Below are 17,911 nucleotides of genomic sequence, written 5' to 3'. Positions count from 1 at the left end.
CACTCACCTCAGCCTCCCAAAGCGCGGGATTACAGGCTGAGCCACCGAGCCCAGCTAATTTTTTCTTTTTTTGAGAGAAGGTTTCATTATGTTGCCCAGGTTGGTCCTTAACTCATGGACTCAAGCAATCCTCCCATCTCAGCCTCCCCATAGCTGGGATTACAATTATGTGCTACCAAACACGGTTTACTTTTAAGTTAAAATAGGCAGACCTGAGGAATATGCAAATTAAAGAGAAAAAAAAGGAGGGCAAAAAGTGAAGTGAAAAGGGAAGACCTGTGAGAGAAGGCAGGATTATGGAGGGCAGGGAAAGGCTAACTGGAAAGCAAAATGGCCAGCTGGGTATATGAAAGAGGCACACTTCCTTAATGGAAAAGGCTGGGTCATAGGTTAGGAGAAGCTGAGAGAAGTTTTCCTCATTCCTATTCAAAAGAATAGTAATTATCTAAATCATTCTTTCATTCAACAAGGATTAGACCGATTGGGTGCGCTCACGCCTAGAATCCCAGCACTTTGGGTGGCAGAGGTAAGAGAATTGCTTGAACCCAGGAGTTTGAGACCAGCCTGGGTAACACAGTGAGATCTTTCTCTACAAAAACGTCAGCTGGGAGTGGTGGTACGAGCCTGTAGTCCCAGTTACTCATGAGGCTGAGGTGGAAGGATCACCTGAGCCCAGAAGGTTGAGGTTGCAGTGAGCTGTGATCATGCCTTGCACTCCACTGGGTGACAAAGTGAGATCTCAACCCTCCCCACCAAAACACAAATATTTAGAGAGTACCTAATATGCAGAAGTACCATAAAAGGCTTTGAGTAGGCAGCAGTGAACAAAATCACTAAAATTCCTACTCTCTTGGGAGAGACAGATGATGAGCAAGTAAATAAAAATATAAATAGGTCAGGTCACTACTTAGACACAAAATAAGACATGGCAAGGGGAAATAACTGTGGTAAATTTAAACACAGAAGACCTCTCTAATGACATAAAATTTGAGCAATGATGAGTGGAATAAGAAAGGGCTGGGGAGACTCTACCAAGGCAGAGAGGAGAGCTACGAGGCAAAGAGTAAAAGGCCACAAAACTGAAGGTAACACAGCATGTCTGAGAAACACTCCAAGGGTGGCACAGTCTAAGCAAAGGGAAAGGAATAGGAGATCAAAGAGAAACTTGGTGAGGAGACCTGATTAGGTAAAGCCTTGCAGTCCAGCATAAGGACTCTGAGTGAAGTGGGAATGCTGTGGAGGTTCTGAGAAGAGAAATGGCATGATCTAACGTGCTTTAAAGCACAACTGTGGCTACCATATAGAGAAGAGAGATTACAGGAGTGCAAGGGAGGAGGCATAGAGATCAATGTGGAGGATGTGACAGCCCTTAAACAAGGGTAGTAATCATAGACGTTGTGGGATGGAGACCAGCTAATACCTGAAAGGCCAGCCACGTAGTTTTCATCAGAATACCCACTTCTTTGGGCTTCTGCTTCCATCATCCAAAGCTTTTCTTCTGCTTCCAACTGGGATACCATATCTGGTTTGAAGAGAAGATGTCCTATGAAAGGGTAAATACATATATATTTATGAAGAACACACAACTAAAATACATTTTTGTCCAAATCCTACAATCCTGCAGACCTCTAAAGTGATATTTTAATAATTTTGTTCATGAACTATAATAAGAAATTTAGGTTGTGGCCTAGTTAATGTGTATACACATACAGAGATCAAATTAGGTTTAGCCCTTGTCTGTTTTCATCACATTTTCAACACCATATCTCATATCACTTACTGAAAATTATTAGTTTTTGTTGCAATATGAGTGTTTCTAGATAAAGAACTCTGATTTTTTTATCCTTATCTATTTTATTTCGTTAGAAAAAAAGGTCAATATAACGCACTAGGTTGATTTCATGACCCACCAAATGAGTAACAACCTTAACTTGAAAGACAAATATTTAAAAGAAAACATTTAGAAGCTATGCTGGCTAATTATAGTTTCTTTAAAACAGGGAGCTGTCTTGTGCACTGTAGGAGATTCAGCAATATCCTAGTCACTACCCACTAGATGACAATAGCATCCCTCCCTGAGTTGTGACAACCAACTATTTCCAGACATTGCCAAATGTCCTCAACCAGGGGTGTGGCAAAATCACCCTGGTTGAGAACCAGCAATTTAAAAGGACAGAATTTTGCCTGCACAAAACACCAGAAAAACCTATCTTGTTGTCCCAAGGATTAGAAAAACTTTTGTCTTCAAGAACAGGAAACCATTTCAAAAGGTTGAAACCATTTCAAAAGGTCCAAGGCTTGAACAGCCAAGAGTACAGAGACTCTCAAGGGAGTTGAGATTCAGTATAAGAGGGTGCCTTGTCCTCACCCACTGCGACCATGTTCTTGAAATTCTCCACCATTACATCTTGGTACAGCTTCCTCTGGGCAAGGTCCAGCAGCCTCAGCTCCTCCCTGGTGAAGACCACAGCCACATCCTTGAATGTCACTGCCTCCTACAACATCAAACACATGTAACCTCAATCTTACTACCAATCTCCACTAAAAGATGGGTAGCATCAAGAAGGATAAAGAGGACAACAAAAAAATGGTTACAAAAAACGGTTACAGATCCTAAGAGATCCCAATCCATTTTTAGTTGTCCTCTCATTGTCTCCTCCTCCCCTCCCCACCAAGTCTGGGCTTGATCACTGTTTTTGATGTTTGCAAAGTTTACAGACCTTTAGCAACCCTCCAGGACAGGTATAAGGTATATAGTTCTTCCTCTGTGCTTTCAAGGCACATGTCATATCCACCCAGTGCAGCATTCACAGCTGGTTGAGGCACAGCCTCTGGAGTCAGGCTGAGTTTAAATGTCAAGATCACACCCTTTACTGGTTACAAGACCTTGGGCAAATTCCTTAATCTCTCACTATCTCAACTTCCTCTTCTCTATGACAGTGTCTAAATCATGACATGTTTGAAAGGATTAAATGAGTGAATATACATAAAGCACTTAGAATGATGCCAGGCATATCACAAGTGCACAACAAATTTGAACAATTAATATCACCCTTCATTCTGTTTTGTGACTGCATATAATAATATTCTTTGGAACCGTTTATCTCTAGCCAATCCAAATAGTGTACAATTAATTATAGACTTTTTTTTTTAGTTGGGGTTTCATTCTGTTGCCCAGGCAGGACTGCAGCACAATCTTGGCTCCATGCAGCCTTGCTTGACCTTCTGGGCTCAAGTAATCCTTCTGCCTTAGCCTCCCAAGTAGCTAGAACTACAGGTGTAAACCATCATGCACAGCTAATTTTTTAATTTTTGGTAGAGATGAGGTCTCACTATGTTGCCAGGCAGATTTTGAACTCCTGGGATCAAGCAATCCTCCTGCCCCAGCTTCCCAAAGGGCTAAGATTACAGGCATAAGTCACCATGCCCAGCCGAGAGTTTTACTTATAATCAATACTGTGAAGACCTTTTACAAAGATTCTAGCCAAGAAGTGGCAACTGCAAAGTCACATAATATTCACTTAAAAAATTTTGAAAGCCCCGTAATCTCAGCACTTTGGGAGGTGGAGGTGAGAGGACTGCCTGAGCCCTGGGCAACTTGGTGAGACCTCACCTCCCCAATGAACCAAAAAATTAGGCCAGGCTCAGTGACTTAGCCTGTAATCCTAGCACTTTGGGAGTCCGTGGGTTCAAGACCAGCCTGGGCAACTTGGCGAAATCTCATCTCTACATTACATTAAAACATTATCCGGGCATGGTAGCATGTGCCTGTAGCTCCAGCTACTTGGAAGGCTGAGGTGGAAGGATCGCCGGAGCACAGCAGGTAGATGTTGGGGTGGCTATTAGTGTACCACTGCACTCCAGCCTGGGTGACAGAGTGAGACTCCAACTCAAAAAAAAAAAAAAAAATTAGCCAGGGCTGGTGGTGCATGCCTGTATGCCTATAGTTCTAGCTACTTGGAAGGCTGAGGAGGAAGGATCACTTGAGTCCAGGATGTCATGGCTGCGGTAGCTGTGAGTGTGTCATTGCATTCCGACCTGAGCAAGAGTGAGACTTTGACTCCAAAAAAAAAAAATAATAATTAAAACTTAAAAAACAAAATATTGAAAACACAATGGCAGCTGGGCTCGGTGGCTCAGCCTGTAATCCCGCGCCTTTGGGAGGCTGAGGTGAGTGAATTGCCTGAGCCCGTGGGTTCGAGACCCGCCTGGGCAGCGAGACCTCATCTCTACAATAAATAAAAAAATCAGCCGGGTGTGGTAGTGCGCGCCTGTAATTCCGGCTACTCGGAAGGCTGAGGCGGAAGGATCGCCAGAGCCCAGCAGGTCGAGGCTGTGGTGGCCGGGAGCAGCCACTGCACTCCAGTCTGGGCGACAGAGTGAGACTCCAACTCAAAAAAAAAAAAGAAAAGAAAAAAGAAAACATAATGGCAGATTTTTCTCTCAAAAAGTATTCTTCAATTCACTTTTCAGCAAGAGTATAGCATTCCTGAATCTCTAGACCTTGGTTAAATAGGACTTAGTTCTTTATTCTTAAAAAAAAAAAAGTTCAGTGACGATCTAAGTAAAAAAAATATACAAATAGAAAGCTCTTTTATTAACATTTTCACACATGTAAGTATTAATAAAGGTCTTTTTTTCATAAATTCATTTCCTTTTTAAATGACACTCCTATTCATTTATTTTGCTGGTATTCCAGTTAGGTTTTTCTTTATCATGCTCATCTTAACAAGAATTTAAACTATTAAACCTTAACCTAATGTTTAAGCATATCCTACTAGTTGGCTGCTGTTACCATCGTGCCTGAGAGCTTTTGCTGTGGGGAAATGTACAATACTTATATCAAAACTGTGCCTGAAAATCTAGGTTCATGGAACGATGGAGAAACAAAACTAATAGAAGAAAGGAAGGCACAAAGATGGAAAGTGGATGAGGAGCAACCTTGGAGTCCTCCCTCCAAAAGGTCATGTCAGGCACTTCCATGATATGCACTCAGGTCTCTGAATGGAAAACTCTTTTGCTCTGTCTGTCATTTCATAAAAATGGAATGCCAGATGTTACTAGACTAACAGTCAAATGCTTCAGAATTCAATACATTGGCAACCTGGGAAATTTTGTACAGTTATAAGATATTCCCCTACCTGTTTCTTCATGTTTCCAATGCAGAAAAATCACCTCCGTCCTCACACAGTGCTCTGAAGAATAATGCAAGGACAGATGGAAAGGGCTGGCAAGACACTTAAGTACTACTAGACCATAAACTATGTACATGTAGTAACTCTGATGAAAAAATTAAGAATTAAATAAAATAGATAAATGATGAAAGTATACACACATTAGGAAGAAAAAAATAAAGCTTTTCTTCTCTAAAAACATCTAATAATATTACACCAAGTCATTCTTTGGATGTTCTGTTTACAAACACCTGAGAGAACAGACATGAAACTTAAACATGAATCTCTTCAATTTAGAGTTTCTAAAGCTTTAATGACAAATAATGTAGAATTCCACCATGTCCTGCCCTCTTAGACATTCTTTTAAAAAAAGAGTGAGGAAAAAAAAAAATCTCCAAACTCCCAGAGCTCCTGGACTGCACTGTTAAAAATTTCCTTCATAGCTTCCTGCTATTTTGCCACTCTAGCTTCTTTTGAGGACAAAGGTTTTATGTCGGAAAAAAATGGCGCTGCAGTTGTTTTAAAGTAGTACAATTCTTTTTTTTTACTAGCAAATTTTTGGTTTTTTTTTTTAAAAAATTGATCTTTACATAAATTACAATGATCAAAATCCAGGAGGATTTATTTGTAGGAATTTAAAACCTAATTCTAGTAGTACAATTCTTAATTCGAAACTCTATGAAAGTCTGAACGAGGAATAGTTTTTGTTTTTCTTTTACAGTATTGGAATTCAGTAGCACATGATATATCCACTTAAAATACAGGTGATGTTATTAAGTGAAGAAAGCACAACTTAAAATTTCATCTATTCTAGTATTGGAAATATACAGTTATAAATGCATATTAAAAGGAATATGGGAAAATGAGAAAAGTCAGTTTATAAGCAGGGTAGTAGTACAGATTCTTTTCAGTTATTTAAAGTTTCTATTAATTTTTCAAAGATCTTTCGTAAAATAGTAAAGATGGTAAACCATAACAAACAAAACACCCACACATCTTGGCATATAACATGCACTGAAGATCTGTTGTTTTCTATTAATTTTCCCAAGGAAGAGAAAAAATATGTACCTTTTCCTCAAATCTTTAAGGAAAAAAATCATACCTTAAGAGACCAAGAAGAATACCTTACCTGAAACTTGGTCATTTTCTTCTGCTCCTTCTGGGGAAGGTCAGAGTTCTGAGAAGACATAACTGAGAAAGACCAAAGAAGCCATGAGAGCTCCATTAGCCCACATGAATCCTTGTGGGAATTATTCAAGAGTAGTCCCACATTCAGGCAGATGCAGCCACACACACAGCTTGGTAAGCAGAACATGGACTAGATTCTAGCTAACAGGCCTGTCAGCTCAATGTTGTTGGGTAGTAAACAACCTGCACAAATATAGATCCCTACTATAAGGATTTCTGATCATGGAGACGGTAAGAAATAAGAGGCAGAGTAACAATATGTGCACTTAAAAAAAAAAGTGGGCTCTAGAGTCAAGTGCCTGGGCTTAACTCCTAGAAATGATACTTACCATCTATGTAACACTGGGGATGTTAAAAGAAAAAACCCTTCAGTGTCTCATTTCTGTCATCTGTACAATGAAGGTAGGATAAGAATCACAAATGGTACTTACCTCATAGAGTTGTCCCAAGGATTAAATGAGCAGATGGGAAGCTCTGAGAACCAGGAGTCCCTTTGTCTTGTAACTACAAAAAAGCAGATATCATAAACTGGGCTTGTATCATAAACTGAGCTTGCAAATATTGTTCTCCTATGAAAATCACCTTTAATTTCCAAAAAGCCTAATTCTGACTTAAAATGTCTTCTTACTTAGTAATTTGTTGCCCAGCTTTTAATATTTTATTAACACTGGTATTAGTTTTCCAAAAAAGTATCATTTTGGGTGTTTACTTCATGAAACCAGAAAAAGGTCATTGGCAAATCCCTTTTATCTTATGTGCATGGAGATAAAGAAAAACATATAACAAACAAAAGACAAAGACACAAACAAAAAATCAAGAAGCGTGAAAGATAGACTGAGAGGTTTCAACATTTGTTTAATAGGAATGTGAGAATAAAAGAAGGGAGGAAATAGCAGAGAGGTTTTAATTTCAGGAGATAATTGCTGAGAATTTCCTACAATTGATAAAAGACATGAATTCACATATAGAAATTCTTAGCAGTGTAAAATTTAACAAGTATACTACAAAATAAACTAATCATTGTAACACTCAGGAATGCAAAAGACCACACATACAAAGAACTGAAAACAACAACAATCTTAAAGTTTTCAGAAGGAAAACATAGATTAACTAAAAGAAACGAGAATGAGATTGACAGAAATAGGATAACAGAATGGAAATTTGAAACAACTGAAAATTATCTCCAAAATAAAGAAAGAAAATAACTGTGTACCCTGAATTCTATCTTCAATTATTATTTAAATGAGGAAGAAACAATATTTTAGCTGAAAAATGAAGAAAATGTATAACTATGTGAGCCCTGAAAGATGGACTGCAAGAAGCAGTGGTAAGAAAATTGTAAATATGTTGATAATATAATATAATAATAATATAATAATTTTTTTTAAAAAAGGCCAAGAACTATAGTGATAACTTTTGAGAGTGGTTATATTAAAAAGTAGACCTATAACCTAGCCTACATTTTTTTTTAATGGTACATCATCTGATTTTAATTTTTTTTTTCTGTATTTTTCAGAATGAGAACACATGCTGACTAAATTTACTATTTGTTGAGAAAGACAGTAATTTTTAAAAGTGAAAACAATGGCACAAGACCATACACATTTCAAACCAGCCAAGCACAAATGAAAGGGAATAAGCTGAACTGAAGAAAAGAAAGGAGAACAAAGAAGCAATGCAAAGCATGTAAATTTTTTAATACATATACACATATATATTACAGAAATATATACATAGATGTAAACAAGCAGATGACCCCAGACTACATTTTTGAAAAAACAACTATATTCTAAGTGACACTACTAAAACATAAATGTCAAAAAAAGCTTGAAAGAAATGAAAAAAATATGATGTACAGAAAAATGCCAAAAGAAAGCTTCAGTCATGCCAGAATTTAAGAAAAACTAACCTGATGTCTGGGATAGGCTTTAAAACAGTCAAATCAAAAAAAAAAAAGGGGGTGGGGGGGGGGACAATTTACAACAAATGTTGAAACTAAGTGTTGGTTACCAGGGCACTATACTACTCTCTTTAGTTTATATATACTTGAAACTTTCTGTGATATAGTAAGAAAAAAAAAACCCTACGTAGACTACCAAACGAGTTTGGAAAAATATCCATAGCAAATACGAAAGAGAAACATTAAAGTATTTACAGTTTTATTAAAAGTAATTTTTACTTTTAAAATTCATTTTAATATTTTCCTCCTTTCTTTTTTTCTTAGAGATACAGTCTTGCTCTACCTCCCATCCTGGAGTACAGTGGCACAATCATTACTCACTGCAGCTTCAAACTCCTAGGCTCCGCACCTGAGCCTCCAGAGTAGCTGGGACTACAGGCACATGGCATTGTACCTGGCTGATTTTTAAATTTTTTTTGTAGAAACAAAGTCTTGCTATGTTGCCGAGGCTAGTCAAGAGATCCTCATCACTATCCAGTTGAAATATACTGAGTCACATAAGTAACTTTAAATTTTCTAGCAGTGATACTTTAAAAAGGCAAAAAAACGGAAACAAAACAGGTGAAGTTCATTTTAATGACTTACTTTATTTAAACTAAGTCATCCAAAATATTACCATTTCGATATGTAATCAGCATAAAAAGTTATTGACGAGCCATTGTACATTTTTTGTACAAAGTCCTTGAAATTCAGTGTGTATTTCACACTCATAACACATCTCAACTTGCACCAGCCATATTTCAAGTGTTCATAAGGTGCATGTGGTTCATAGCTACAGGAATGGATAGTGCACCTCTACAATGAGCATTTACTAGTTCTATAACCAGAATCTGACACAGTTCATTCGACATGGACTGAAATTAAATAAATGAGATGTTTTAAGATTTTTTAAATCCTAAATTAATCAGTGTAGCTTTCGAGTTTTTTTCCACAGTGAAGTCCACACCTGCTTTCCCAGGGCCAATCTCAAATGACACCCCTTTAGCCATATGGATTACCATTTAGGATAACTGAAGGTGACTAGATCATTGGCAAGATCACGGGCTCTGAAAAAGGACGGCTTGGGTTCGATTCCAAATCCATCTCTTAATATTAACTCGAATGATTTTGGGGAAAATAACATAAGCTCTCGCTGATTCATTTTCCTCATTCTTAAAACAGGAACAATAGCAAGACCGACTGCATCAACATAGCTAGGTCATAACGAATGAACTGAAAATCAAAGTGGTAAGATGTTACGTAGTACTCATTTCCAAGCTCTCTCTCCTACTCCTTCTCATATTTATCCAACAATTATTCCATCACTTTCCAGTTAGTAATTTCCTGAGTGAAGAAAACTTTTTGACTGACTGAAAAGAGAGAGACACGTCGGAACAAGAACGTCGGTCCAGCACTATGCACCTGGGGCTACACTGTGAGAACCAGAAGCTCTTCTTTCGGAATCCAGGGCCAGGGAAGAAAAGGATGCGGTGAGTTAGCGGTAAACACCCCCAGGAACTGGCTCGGGATGACCCATTCCTGCCTTAAAAAAAAAAGAAAAAGGAAAAGAAAAAAAAATCAGGAGAGGTCCGGGAGAAGCTCGGTCTCCCGAAGGACGCGACAGAAGCACCTGGCCTTATTTCTCTCTTTGCCGGAGCTCCCAGTAAACAGGACGCTTGTGGGAGAATACCTGCCTCAGTCGCAAAAGCCAACCCGTTGTCGCGTGCCACCACCGTCCCGAGCTTTTGACATATACTGTGTCATTTAGTTCTAACTGCAACCCTACCCGGTAACGACTGTCTTCGTTGCTATTTTGCAGAAGAGGAACTAGGGCGCAGACAGACTATAGAACTCCTGTGTGTTTATACCGACACAAGTAGCAGCGCTGCTGAGAGAGGGGGAGAAGGGCTGAGGGGATCCAAACTTCCGCCCTCTGTCTCCTGCCTCCGCCGGCGGCCGCGACTTCATCCTAAGACTGACGGTTGACGGTGACTGTTTCCACGCTCAGGCTGAAAAGGCTCGGAGGGGTCATGGGGGTGCAGGGTGGACTCACCTCCCGGACCGAAAAGATGGTGGCGGCCTCGCCTTCTCGGGGCGGAAGTGGCTCTGATTACCCGGAGCTCCGGAACTACACTTCCCAGAAGCCCCGGAACTACACTTCCCAGAAGCCTGAGGAGAATAGGCGCCGTAGCCCCGCGATCCTATAGTGCAACTGTTCCGGGACAGAGTTCTGGAATACGTTTCCCAGAACTCCCATAGGAAGAGGAACCATCTGTGGCCCGCCCCTTAAGAGATTTAAAAGAGAGACAGCGCGTCCGCAAAATCCAACCAACCAACCAACCAAACCTCCAAACTCTCGGAGATACGGGACTACGATATCAAGAATCCCCTTCATAGCTTCCAGCCATTTTGCCGGCCTGAGCAGTTGTGACGCCCGCTGAGTTTAGCTTCTTCTCATTGCCAAACAAAAAATGATAGCGAATATGTGAAGTCAGAGCCCTAAAAGAAAATAGCGATTGGAGGAAATAGATCATGTCATCCTTTACTAAAAGAATTACACCCACCATGTCCAAAAAAGAAAGGAAAACGACTTGAATTTTCAATTATTATATTTAGTAGGATCAATAGGAAAAATGCATTTTAGATACAAAAAGAATTAAAGACCCCCCCCAATGCCACGGAACCAGAGTATAGTGTTAGATTTCCACCTTTGTGAGTGGCATAGTCATAATTCAGGACAATTTACTTGCTTGAGAACATCTAGACACGGAGTGAAAACGCAGGCTTTGGCATATGACCAACTTCTCAAAGCAATAGGGACCATTTTAATCATTCCTCGGAGTTTCTGATTTTGAAAGATGAAGAAATTTATTAATTCAATGTTTAAGCTATGGTCCTTATAAAGACAATCATTTGCTCAAATGTATGATAGAATTGATGTTTCAGAGAAATGAGGGCTGGGAGAAGAGAGCAAAACTTAAACATATCAGCCGGGCTCGGGGGCTCAGCCTGTAATCCCGCGCTTTGGGAGGCCGAGGTGAGTGAATTGCCTGAGCCCGAGGGTTTGAGAGCTGCCTGGACAACTTGGCGAGACCTCATCTCTACAATAAATCAAAAATTAGCCGGGCGTGGTAGGCGCGCCTGTAGTTCCAGCTACTTGGAAGGCTGAGGCGGAAGGATCGCCGGAGCCTAGCAGGTCTAGGCTGTGGTGGCCGGTGTCTGGGTGACAGAGTGAGACTCCAACTCAAGAACAAAAACCAAAACTTAAAAATATCCACATAGCTGCTAAAATACATATCAGTAATTCTCATTTACTGGATATATATTCTTTATTCTGTTATACACAAGTTGTTTTGGACCACCTCGTAAGTGCCAGAAACTATTCCAAACTGTTACTACATTTTCATTTAAAATGTTTAAAGGTAAACACTAGAATTTCCTGTGTTTTGCTGTTGAGGAACCAGAGACAAAGAACAGTTAATAATTTGCCCCATGTTACTCAGTTTTAATATACTACAGCCAGGGTTCAAAATTTGGCATTTGACAGTCAGAGTTTGAGTGCCAACCACTAGCTTGACCTCCTCTTAAACAACCAACAAGAACATAATATTTAACTTCAATCATTTTTCCTTCCTGATGCCAGAGATAGATCCTAAGACAGAGATTCCATTATTTTCACCTGCATGTCTATCCAGTGCCCTTAAGAGAAGGTCCAAATGCATTAGCAAGTCACACAAACAAGAATTGTCCAAACACTGTTTCCTTCTTCAAATCCATTTTCCACTCTACATGTCCAGCCGTAGTGAATCACTTGTACTACAGCACAAAGTCTCTAATTATTTGTATCTGTGGTCCCTTCTGTCATAACCTGCTACATTATTCACTTTTAGGTCATAGTCTTTATACATAGTTTAAATATTCCATGCTCCAACCACACTTCTGTGGATTTTGTCTTGTAGACTAATAAAAGTAGTGTGCAGTAGCCAAGATTGCAAATTTGGGAACAAGCTGCCTAGATTAAAATACTAGTTCTGCAATGAATTGTCCCTTTTTTCTTGATTTGTAACATGCAGAAAACACTAAGTCCAAAATTCCAAATAAATAAACCAACTTCATAACTATTTATCTCCAAATCTTAGTGCCCATGTCTCTTGGATTTATTTCACAACCACTGTCTTCCTAGTTACCAGGAATGAAAGCCCTGAAGTTACCTGCTTCACTTTGCTCTTCATATATAATTACTTTTATATTAATTACTTTAAAATTCTACAGACTCCCTGACTAGGATTTGGTTTTGGTTTAAAATACTCAAGCTCCTCCTCTCCCTACCTCTCACAAAAAAGTATCTTATGTGAGAGAAGAGAATTAGATGCAATATGAAAGGCAAAATGTTGACAAAGATTGAAGACAATTCATGGTTGGGGAGCAGGCTTTACTACACAATTTTATGTTTGTGTATGTTTGGGCATTAACAATAAAAAAAATTTGAGTAGTGTGGCACCAATGCCCAAATGCATTAAAATGTTGACAGTGGCTATCTTAATCCTGAGATTATGGGCAATTGTAATTCTTTCAACATTTCTATATGTTCTAATCTCTCTGTAATGGGCATATATTACTTCTGGAATGACAATATAAACAGCAAAGCCCAAATCACCTTCCAAATCTGTTAGAAAAATACTTCTACACGCCATATACACAACTATTTCCTATGGTTTTAAATAACATACAGTATACAGATTATTAGTACAGGCTTGAGAGTCCAAATCTTTGGGTTCAAATGGCAGTTCTACCTCTTATTAACTGGATGATACGGGCAAACAACATAAACTAAGAGTAAATAGGGAGGACATTTTTTTTCCTTGCCCAAGCATTTCCCTCTCCTTTTTCTTAGCACGTTCCCATAAGAAACCTAGAACTTCTGAATTATTTCTCTAATCTTTTAACATGCATGTAAACTTTGTTAGAGGTCAAGTAAGTCTCTAGCCACGTTTACAACCCAGACATGTTTTTCAGAGGTCTGGGATGTGCTTCTTTTGACTGTAAACACCCGAGAAAATAATTCAGTTTCCCCATCACTGTAGAAGTTTAAACAAGATGATGTTCTCTGGGTGTAAACTGACTACTAAAAGAGCAGAGATATGCTCTATTATTCCTTTAGGTGAAGTCAGTTAATTCTAGCAAATCTTTGCTCAATTAACTAAAGACTTGATTCTCAAGTAGATTTAGAATGACTTTATGAACTAATTTGCAGCAAATGATTCGGGCAAGGTTTTTTTTTTTTTTTTTTAATAGAAAGACATCATTAACCTTGAATAACTGATGCACATAGTGGTTAAAAATAGAATGATAAAAAGTTTAAAACTGCTTGACTGTATACATAGGGTGAAATTTTTTGTAATCTCTTTCCGTAGTTACCTATAATACTACACTCTGGATATTCTTCTTCAGTAATAAGCTTTCTTTCTTTTCTACATTGTGTAGAGAAAGGACTACTACCTTCGTTTCCTCATCTGGAGAGAGAGAGGAGAGAGAGGGAGAGGAAAGGAAAGAGAATAATGGTGTCTACCTCTTAAGACTGTTTAGGTCTTAATTCGTGTTAAATTATAAGGGACTGTTGCTAATGACACGATTTCAGAGATGAAAATGAAACAGATGACATAAAACGCAAAACGTTCTAATTAGCACTAGGAAGTGACAGAACTGGCACATAGGTGGGAGAAGCCGGCTAGGGAGCGCCAGGAGACCTCAAACCAGGCGACACACGACCCGGTCCAACCCTAACCCTAGGACGCAGGAACTGCCCCAAAGGGAGGCTCCCCGGAGGGGAACACAAACTGCTCCCGACTCTATCCTCCGCAGCTGTCCGCAGCTTCCAGGGCCCTCCTCGAGACGAGGGCCAGGACCCCACTAGCTCCCGGCCCAGGAAAAAGCTTGAAAGGTCTCCGTGCATCCAGACACTAATCTCCGTGGGCACTCCTGGAACGAAAGCCAGAAGCCCTGGACCAATTCCCAGAATTCCCTAGCCCTGCCATCCAGAAGCGGAAGTGCCTCCGGCTGCACCGAACCCAAACTACACTTCCCAGAATGCCGCGGGGGAGAAACAACCATAGCGTCGCCCCCGGTTACCCAGAATGCCAGAGGGCCTCTTAGACAAGTTTTGCCATTTTAGGGTGGAAGTGATGGCCTGCGTGGCACCTAGTGATTCTGTTTTTGAAAGCTTTAGCCTTCAAAGGGGCTCGAGGACGAGGTCGGGGTCTAGAGGAGAAAGGTGCCTGGTAAGACCCCAAAGGATGCGTTGTAAGAGTAAAGGTAAAAGGCAAGTGGATCGTCTAGAGTGGGGACTGAAGCCAAACTTCAAATCACCTCAGTACCCAAAAATAAGTTAAAGTAAGCCTATTTTGTTACTATCTTCAGACACCTGACAGAAACAAAAAAAAATTCTCTATAGAGAAAGAAATTGTCATCGTAGGCGTCATGTTATTGCTATAATTTCAAAATATGTTAATATTGGATAAAGGACAGTAGTTCTTGAAGAAAAAAGCATCATAAGGTATACAAAGAAACTCTTTGAAATAATGAGATAATAATGAAAGTTTCAAGTTGTCAAGAATAACAGCCTCACATGTTATAAAGCAAACTTTATAAAACAAAATTGATGGAAGGCTAAGGCGGAAGGATTGCTTGAGCCCAGCAGACCAAGGCTGCGGTTGCCATGAGCAGCATGCCACTGCACTCCAGCCTGGGTGACAGAGTGAGACTTCGACCCCCCCCCCCGCCAAAAAAAAAAAAATTGAGGCTGGGCACGGTGGCTCATGCTTGTAATAGCACACACTTGCAAAGCTGGGTGCATGAAGTCAAGACAGGAAGATTGCTTGAGCCCAGGAGTTTGAGACCAACCTAGGCAACATGGCAAGACCTTGTCTCCACAAAAATAAATAAAGTAATTGGGCGTGGTGGTGTCACCCTTTAGTCTCAGCTACTCAAGAGGTTGAGGCAGAAGAATTGTGAGCCCGGGAGTTTGACGCTGTGGTGAGCTGTAGTTGTGCCACTGCACTCCAGCCTACTTGGCTGAGACCCATGACTCAAAAATAAAGATAGAAATAAAAATGATAGAACCACAAGGAGAAAAACCCATAATCAAAAGGAGAGGTTTTAATATATACTTAGTAGGAAATATTAAGAGCCTTGAAAGCCCATACAGACCATCCTGAACTAATCTGATGGTTTACTTAAGATTGCTCGACTTCAGGGTGGTGTGAAAGTGATATACTTTCATTACATTACCCATACAATCATTCTGTTTTTCTCCCTTCAGCACATATTCAGTAAAAATTATAGGAGATATTTAACACTTCATTACAAAATAGACTTCTTGTATCAGATGACCTTGCCCAACTATGGGCTAATGTAAGTGTTCTGAGCACGTTTAAGGTAGGCCAGGCTGACCTATGATGTTAAGTAGGTTAGGCTTACTAAATGCGATTTTGACGGAAGAAATTTTTAACTTACAGTGGTTTTATCAGGATGTTAAGTCTATTGTAAGTTGAGAAGCATCTGTACTAAAGCAGAAAGTTGAAAATAAAAATATTAATCTCAGGAATTAAGCAAAAACCAAAACTACAGTAAGTAATAAGGAAATATTCAAGTTAAGAGAAGATTTATAGATTCACGAAATAGAAAACAAAATACAGTCAATTTTAAAAAGCCAAAAGATCATTCTATAAATAAAACAATAAAATTGACAAAGCAGTGAGAGTAACCAAGGAAAAAAAAAGTAACATATCAACAATTTCAGAACTTAAAAAAGTAACATCACTTAAGATCTTAAGAAAACTGCTGTCCATGCTGGGCACTGGGCCGGGACAGTCCTCGTCCCTGCTTGGTCCTTGAACAACCCCGCCCAAAGGTGCTGACTCTTGATTTAGTACTGCCAGCGTCAGGTGACTCGGATGTCTTGATTTCTAACCAAGATCTACTTATAGTTCATTCTGGGGGTTTTGTACCAAAGGAGCATTCTGCATTCCAGCATTAAATTGGCTTCATTTAAAACTTTTACTGAAAGCAACAGCTGGAGTCTACCCCCAGTTTTAAAGCAAATGTCTAATGTAAAGCAAATGAGTTATACTAAAATATATAAAGTTTTATATTCTCTAAAAAAATACTATTATCTTTATTTGCTAGATTTTACAAATCTTTTAAGGGGGCTGTAACAGTTGCTGCTAGTATTTTGTTAGGGTTCCGCCAGTATTTTGTTTTCATGTCATCCTGATGTATAGTTTCAAGTCTTACTAGACAGTCTGATTCTACTACATTTCTGTCTGGCTCCAATATTCACTTAGCTTGACCAGTTGTCTAACTTAACATGTGCTTGTTGGAGATCATTCATGTTAATTTTACAATGCTGTCACTGTGTGACGTCCGTATGAATTTTGGTGTACATCACGTTGCATTCAATTGGCTGTGATTATGCTTAAAAATACTATAGTAACTAAATGCAGTGTGAATTTTTTCCATGAACAATAAGTCAGTGGCTTAAATGTGATTATGATCCTGCAAGGTGATACTTGCTAAAATATCTAAACTTTCTCTTTGTTTTAACTGAATCATTTTTTAAAAACATTTTAAAGCTAGAAATGATCAAATGCTGTTTTTTCGTTGTCAGCAGTGGTGTGTCATTTTATGTATGTTCCTAATGCTTATGAAACTCTTCCAAAATAAAGTTATTCAAAAAGTGCAAAAAAAATCTTAAGAAAATATTATGAGCAATATTATAATGATAAATTTGAAAATATATGTGAAAATGGATATAAATTCTTAGAACAATCCCACTTAAAACCAAAATAAATGCATACAATTATACAAGATGCTTAGTGATAAAATGTTGAAAAAAACCTCAAGAATGAGAAAAGAATGCTAAATATTACCACTTCTAATCAAATTGTACTGTATCCAGCAACCTGATCAAGCTTGTCAATTCAAATAACTTATCTATAAATTTACATTTCCTAAATATGTAATCATGTCTTCTGTAAATCATGAGTTTTATTCCTTATCTTTTTTCTAAAATATCTAAATAAAACAGAGATGAAGTCTTGCTATGTTGCCAACTGGTCTTGAACTCCTGGCCTCAAGCAGTCTCCTGTCTTGGCTTCCCAAAGTGCTTGGATTTCAGGTGTGAGCCACTGCACCTGGCCTGATTCTTCTTCTCTAATTTTTACAATTTTTTTTTTTTTTTTTTAGTCATAGGTCTTTTTCCTGCCCAGACTGGATTTCAGTGACTTGATCACTGTTCACCGCAGCATCTCCCTCCTGGGCTCAGGGGATCCTTCCACCTCCGTTCCTGAGAAGCTGGGAGTACAGTCAATGTTACCATGGCTGGCTAATTTTTTTGACTTTTTGTAGAGAGATGAGGTCTTGTGATGTTGCCCAGGCAGGTCTCTAATTCCTGGGTTCAAGCAATCATCCTGCCTCACCTTCCAAAATGCTAAGATTTCAGGCACGAGCCACCATGCCTGGCCTAATCCTTACATTTATTTATTTTCTTCCCTTAGTGCATTGATGAGGCTTTCTTGTTGCTTTTAGCCCAGTCTCGCTTACATTTTTTCTT

General features: G+C 39.1%; 1 protein-coding gene across 4 annotated transcripts in view; it reads right to left on the bottom strand.

Annotated features, from left to right (window-relative positions):
- Nucleotides 1-10,403, bottom strand: part of ZNF227 (zinc finger protein 227) — a 17,581-nt gene extending 7,178 nt beyond the window's left edge. Inside the window, exons 1-6 of one of the 4 annotated variants that reach the window (XM_021713277.1) lie at nt 10,355-10,403; nt 6,794-6,866; nt 6,304-6,365; nt 5,142-5,195; nt 2,369-2,495; nt 1,421-1,543 (exon numbers count right to left, since the gene is read on the bottom strand). In XM_021713277.1, coding sequence (XP_021568952.1) covers nt 1,421-1,543; nt 2,369-2,495; nt 5,142-5,153 — 262 coding nt within the window. In that variant the 5' untranslated portion in view covers nt 5,154-5,195; nt 6,304-6,365; nt 6,794-6,866; nt 10,355-10,403. Of the gene's footprint in view, nt 1-1,420; nt 1,544-2,368; nt 2,496-5,141; nt 5,196-6,303; nt 6,366-6,793; nt 6,867-9,723; nt 9,748-10,354 lie in introns of those variants that run through there. The other 3 variants (XM_021713275.1, XM_021713276.1, XM_021713278.1) reach the window with 3 other exon arrangements.
- Nucleotides 10,404-17,911: the final 7,508 nt, after the last annotated feature.

Source organism: Carlito syrichta, unplaced genomic scaffold (genome assembly GCF_000164805.1).
Source record: "Carlito syrichta isolate Samal-C Ts95f unplaced genomic scaffold, Tarsius_syrichta-2.0.1 Scaffold304390, whole genome shotgun sequence".
Lineage (NCBI taxonomy): Eukaryota > Metazoa > Chordata > Mammalia > Primates > Tarsiidae > Carlito > Carlito syrichta.
The sequence above is the reverse complement of the archived record's forward strand: the minus strand, read 5'-3'. Positions and strand labels throughout refer to the sequence as shown.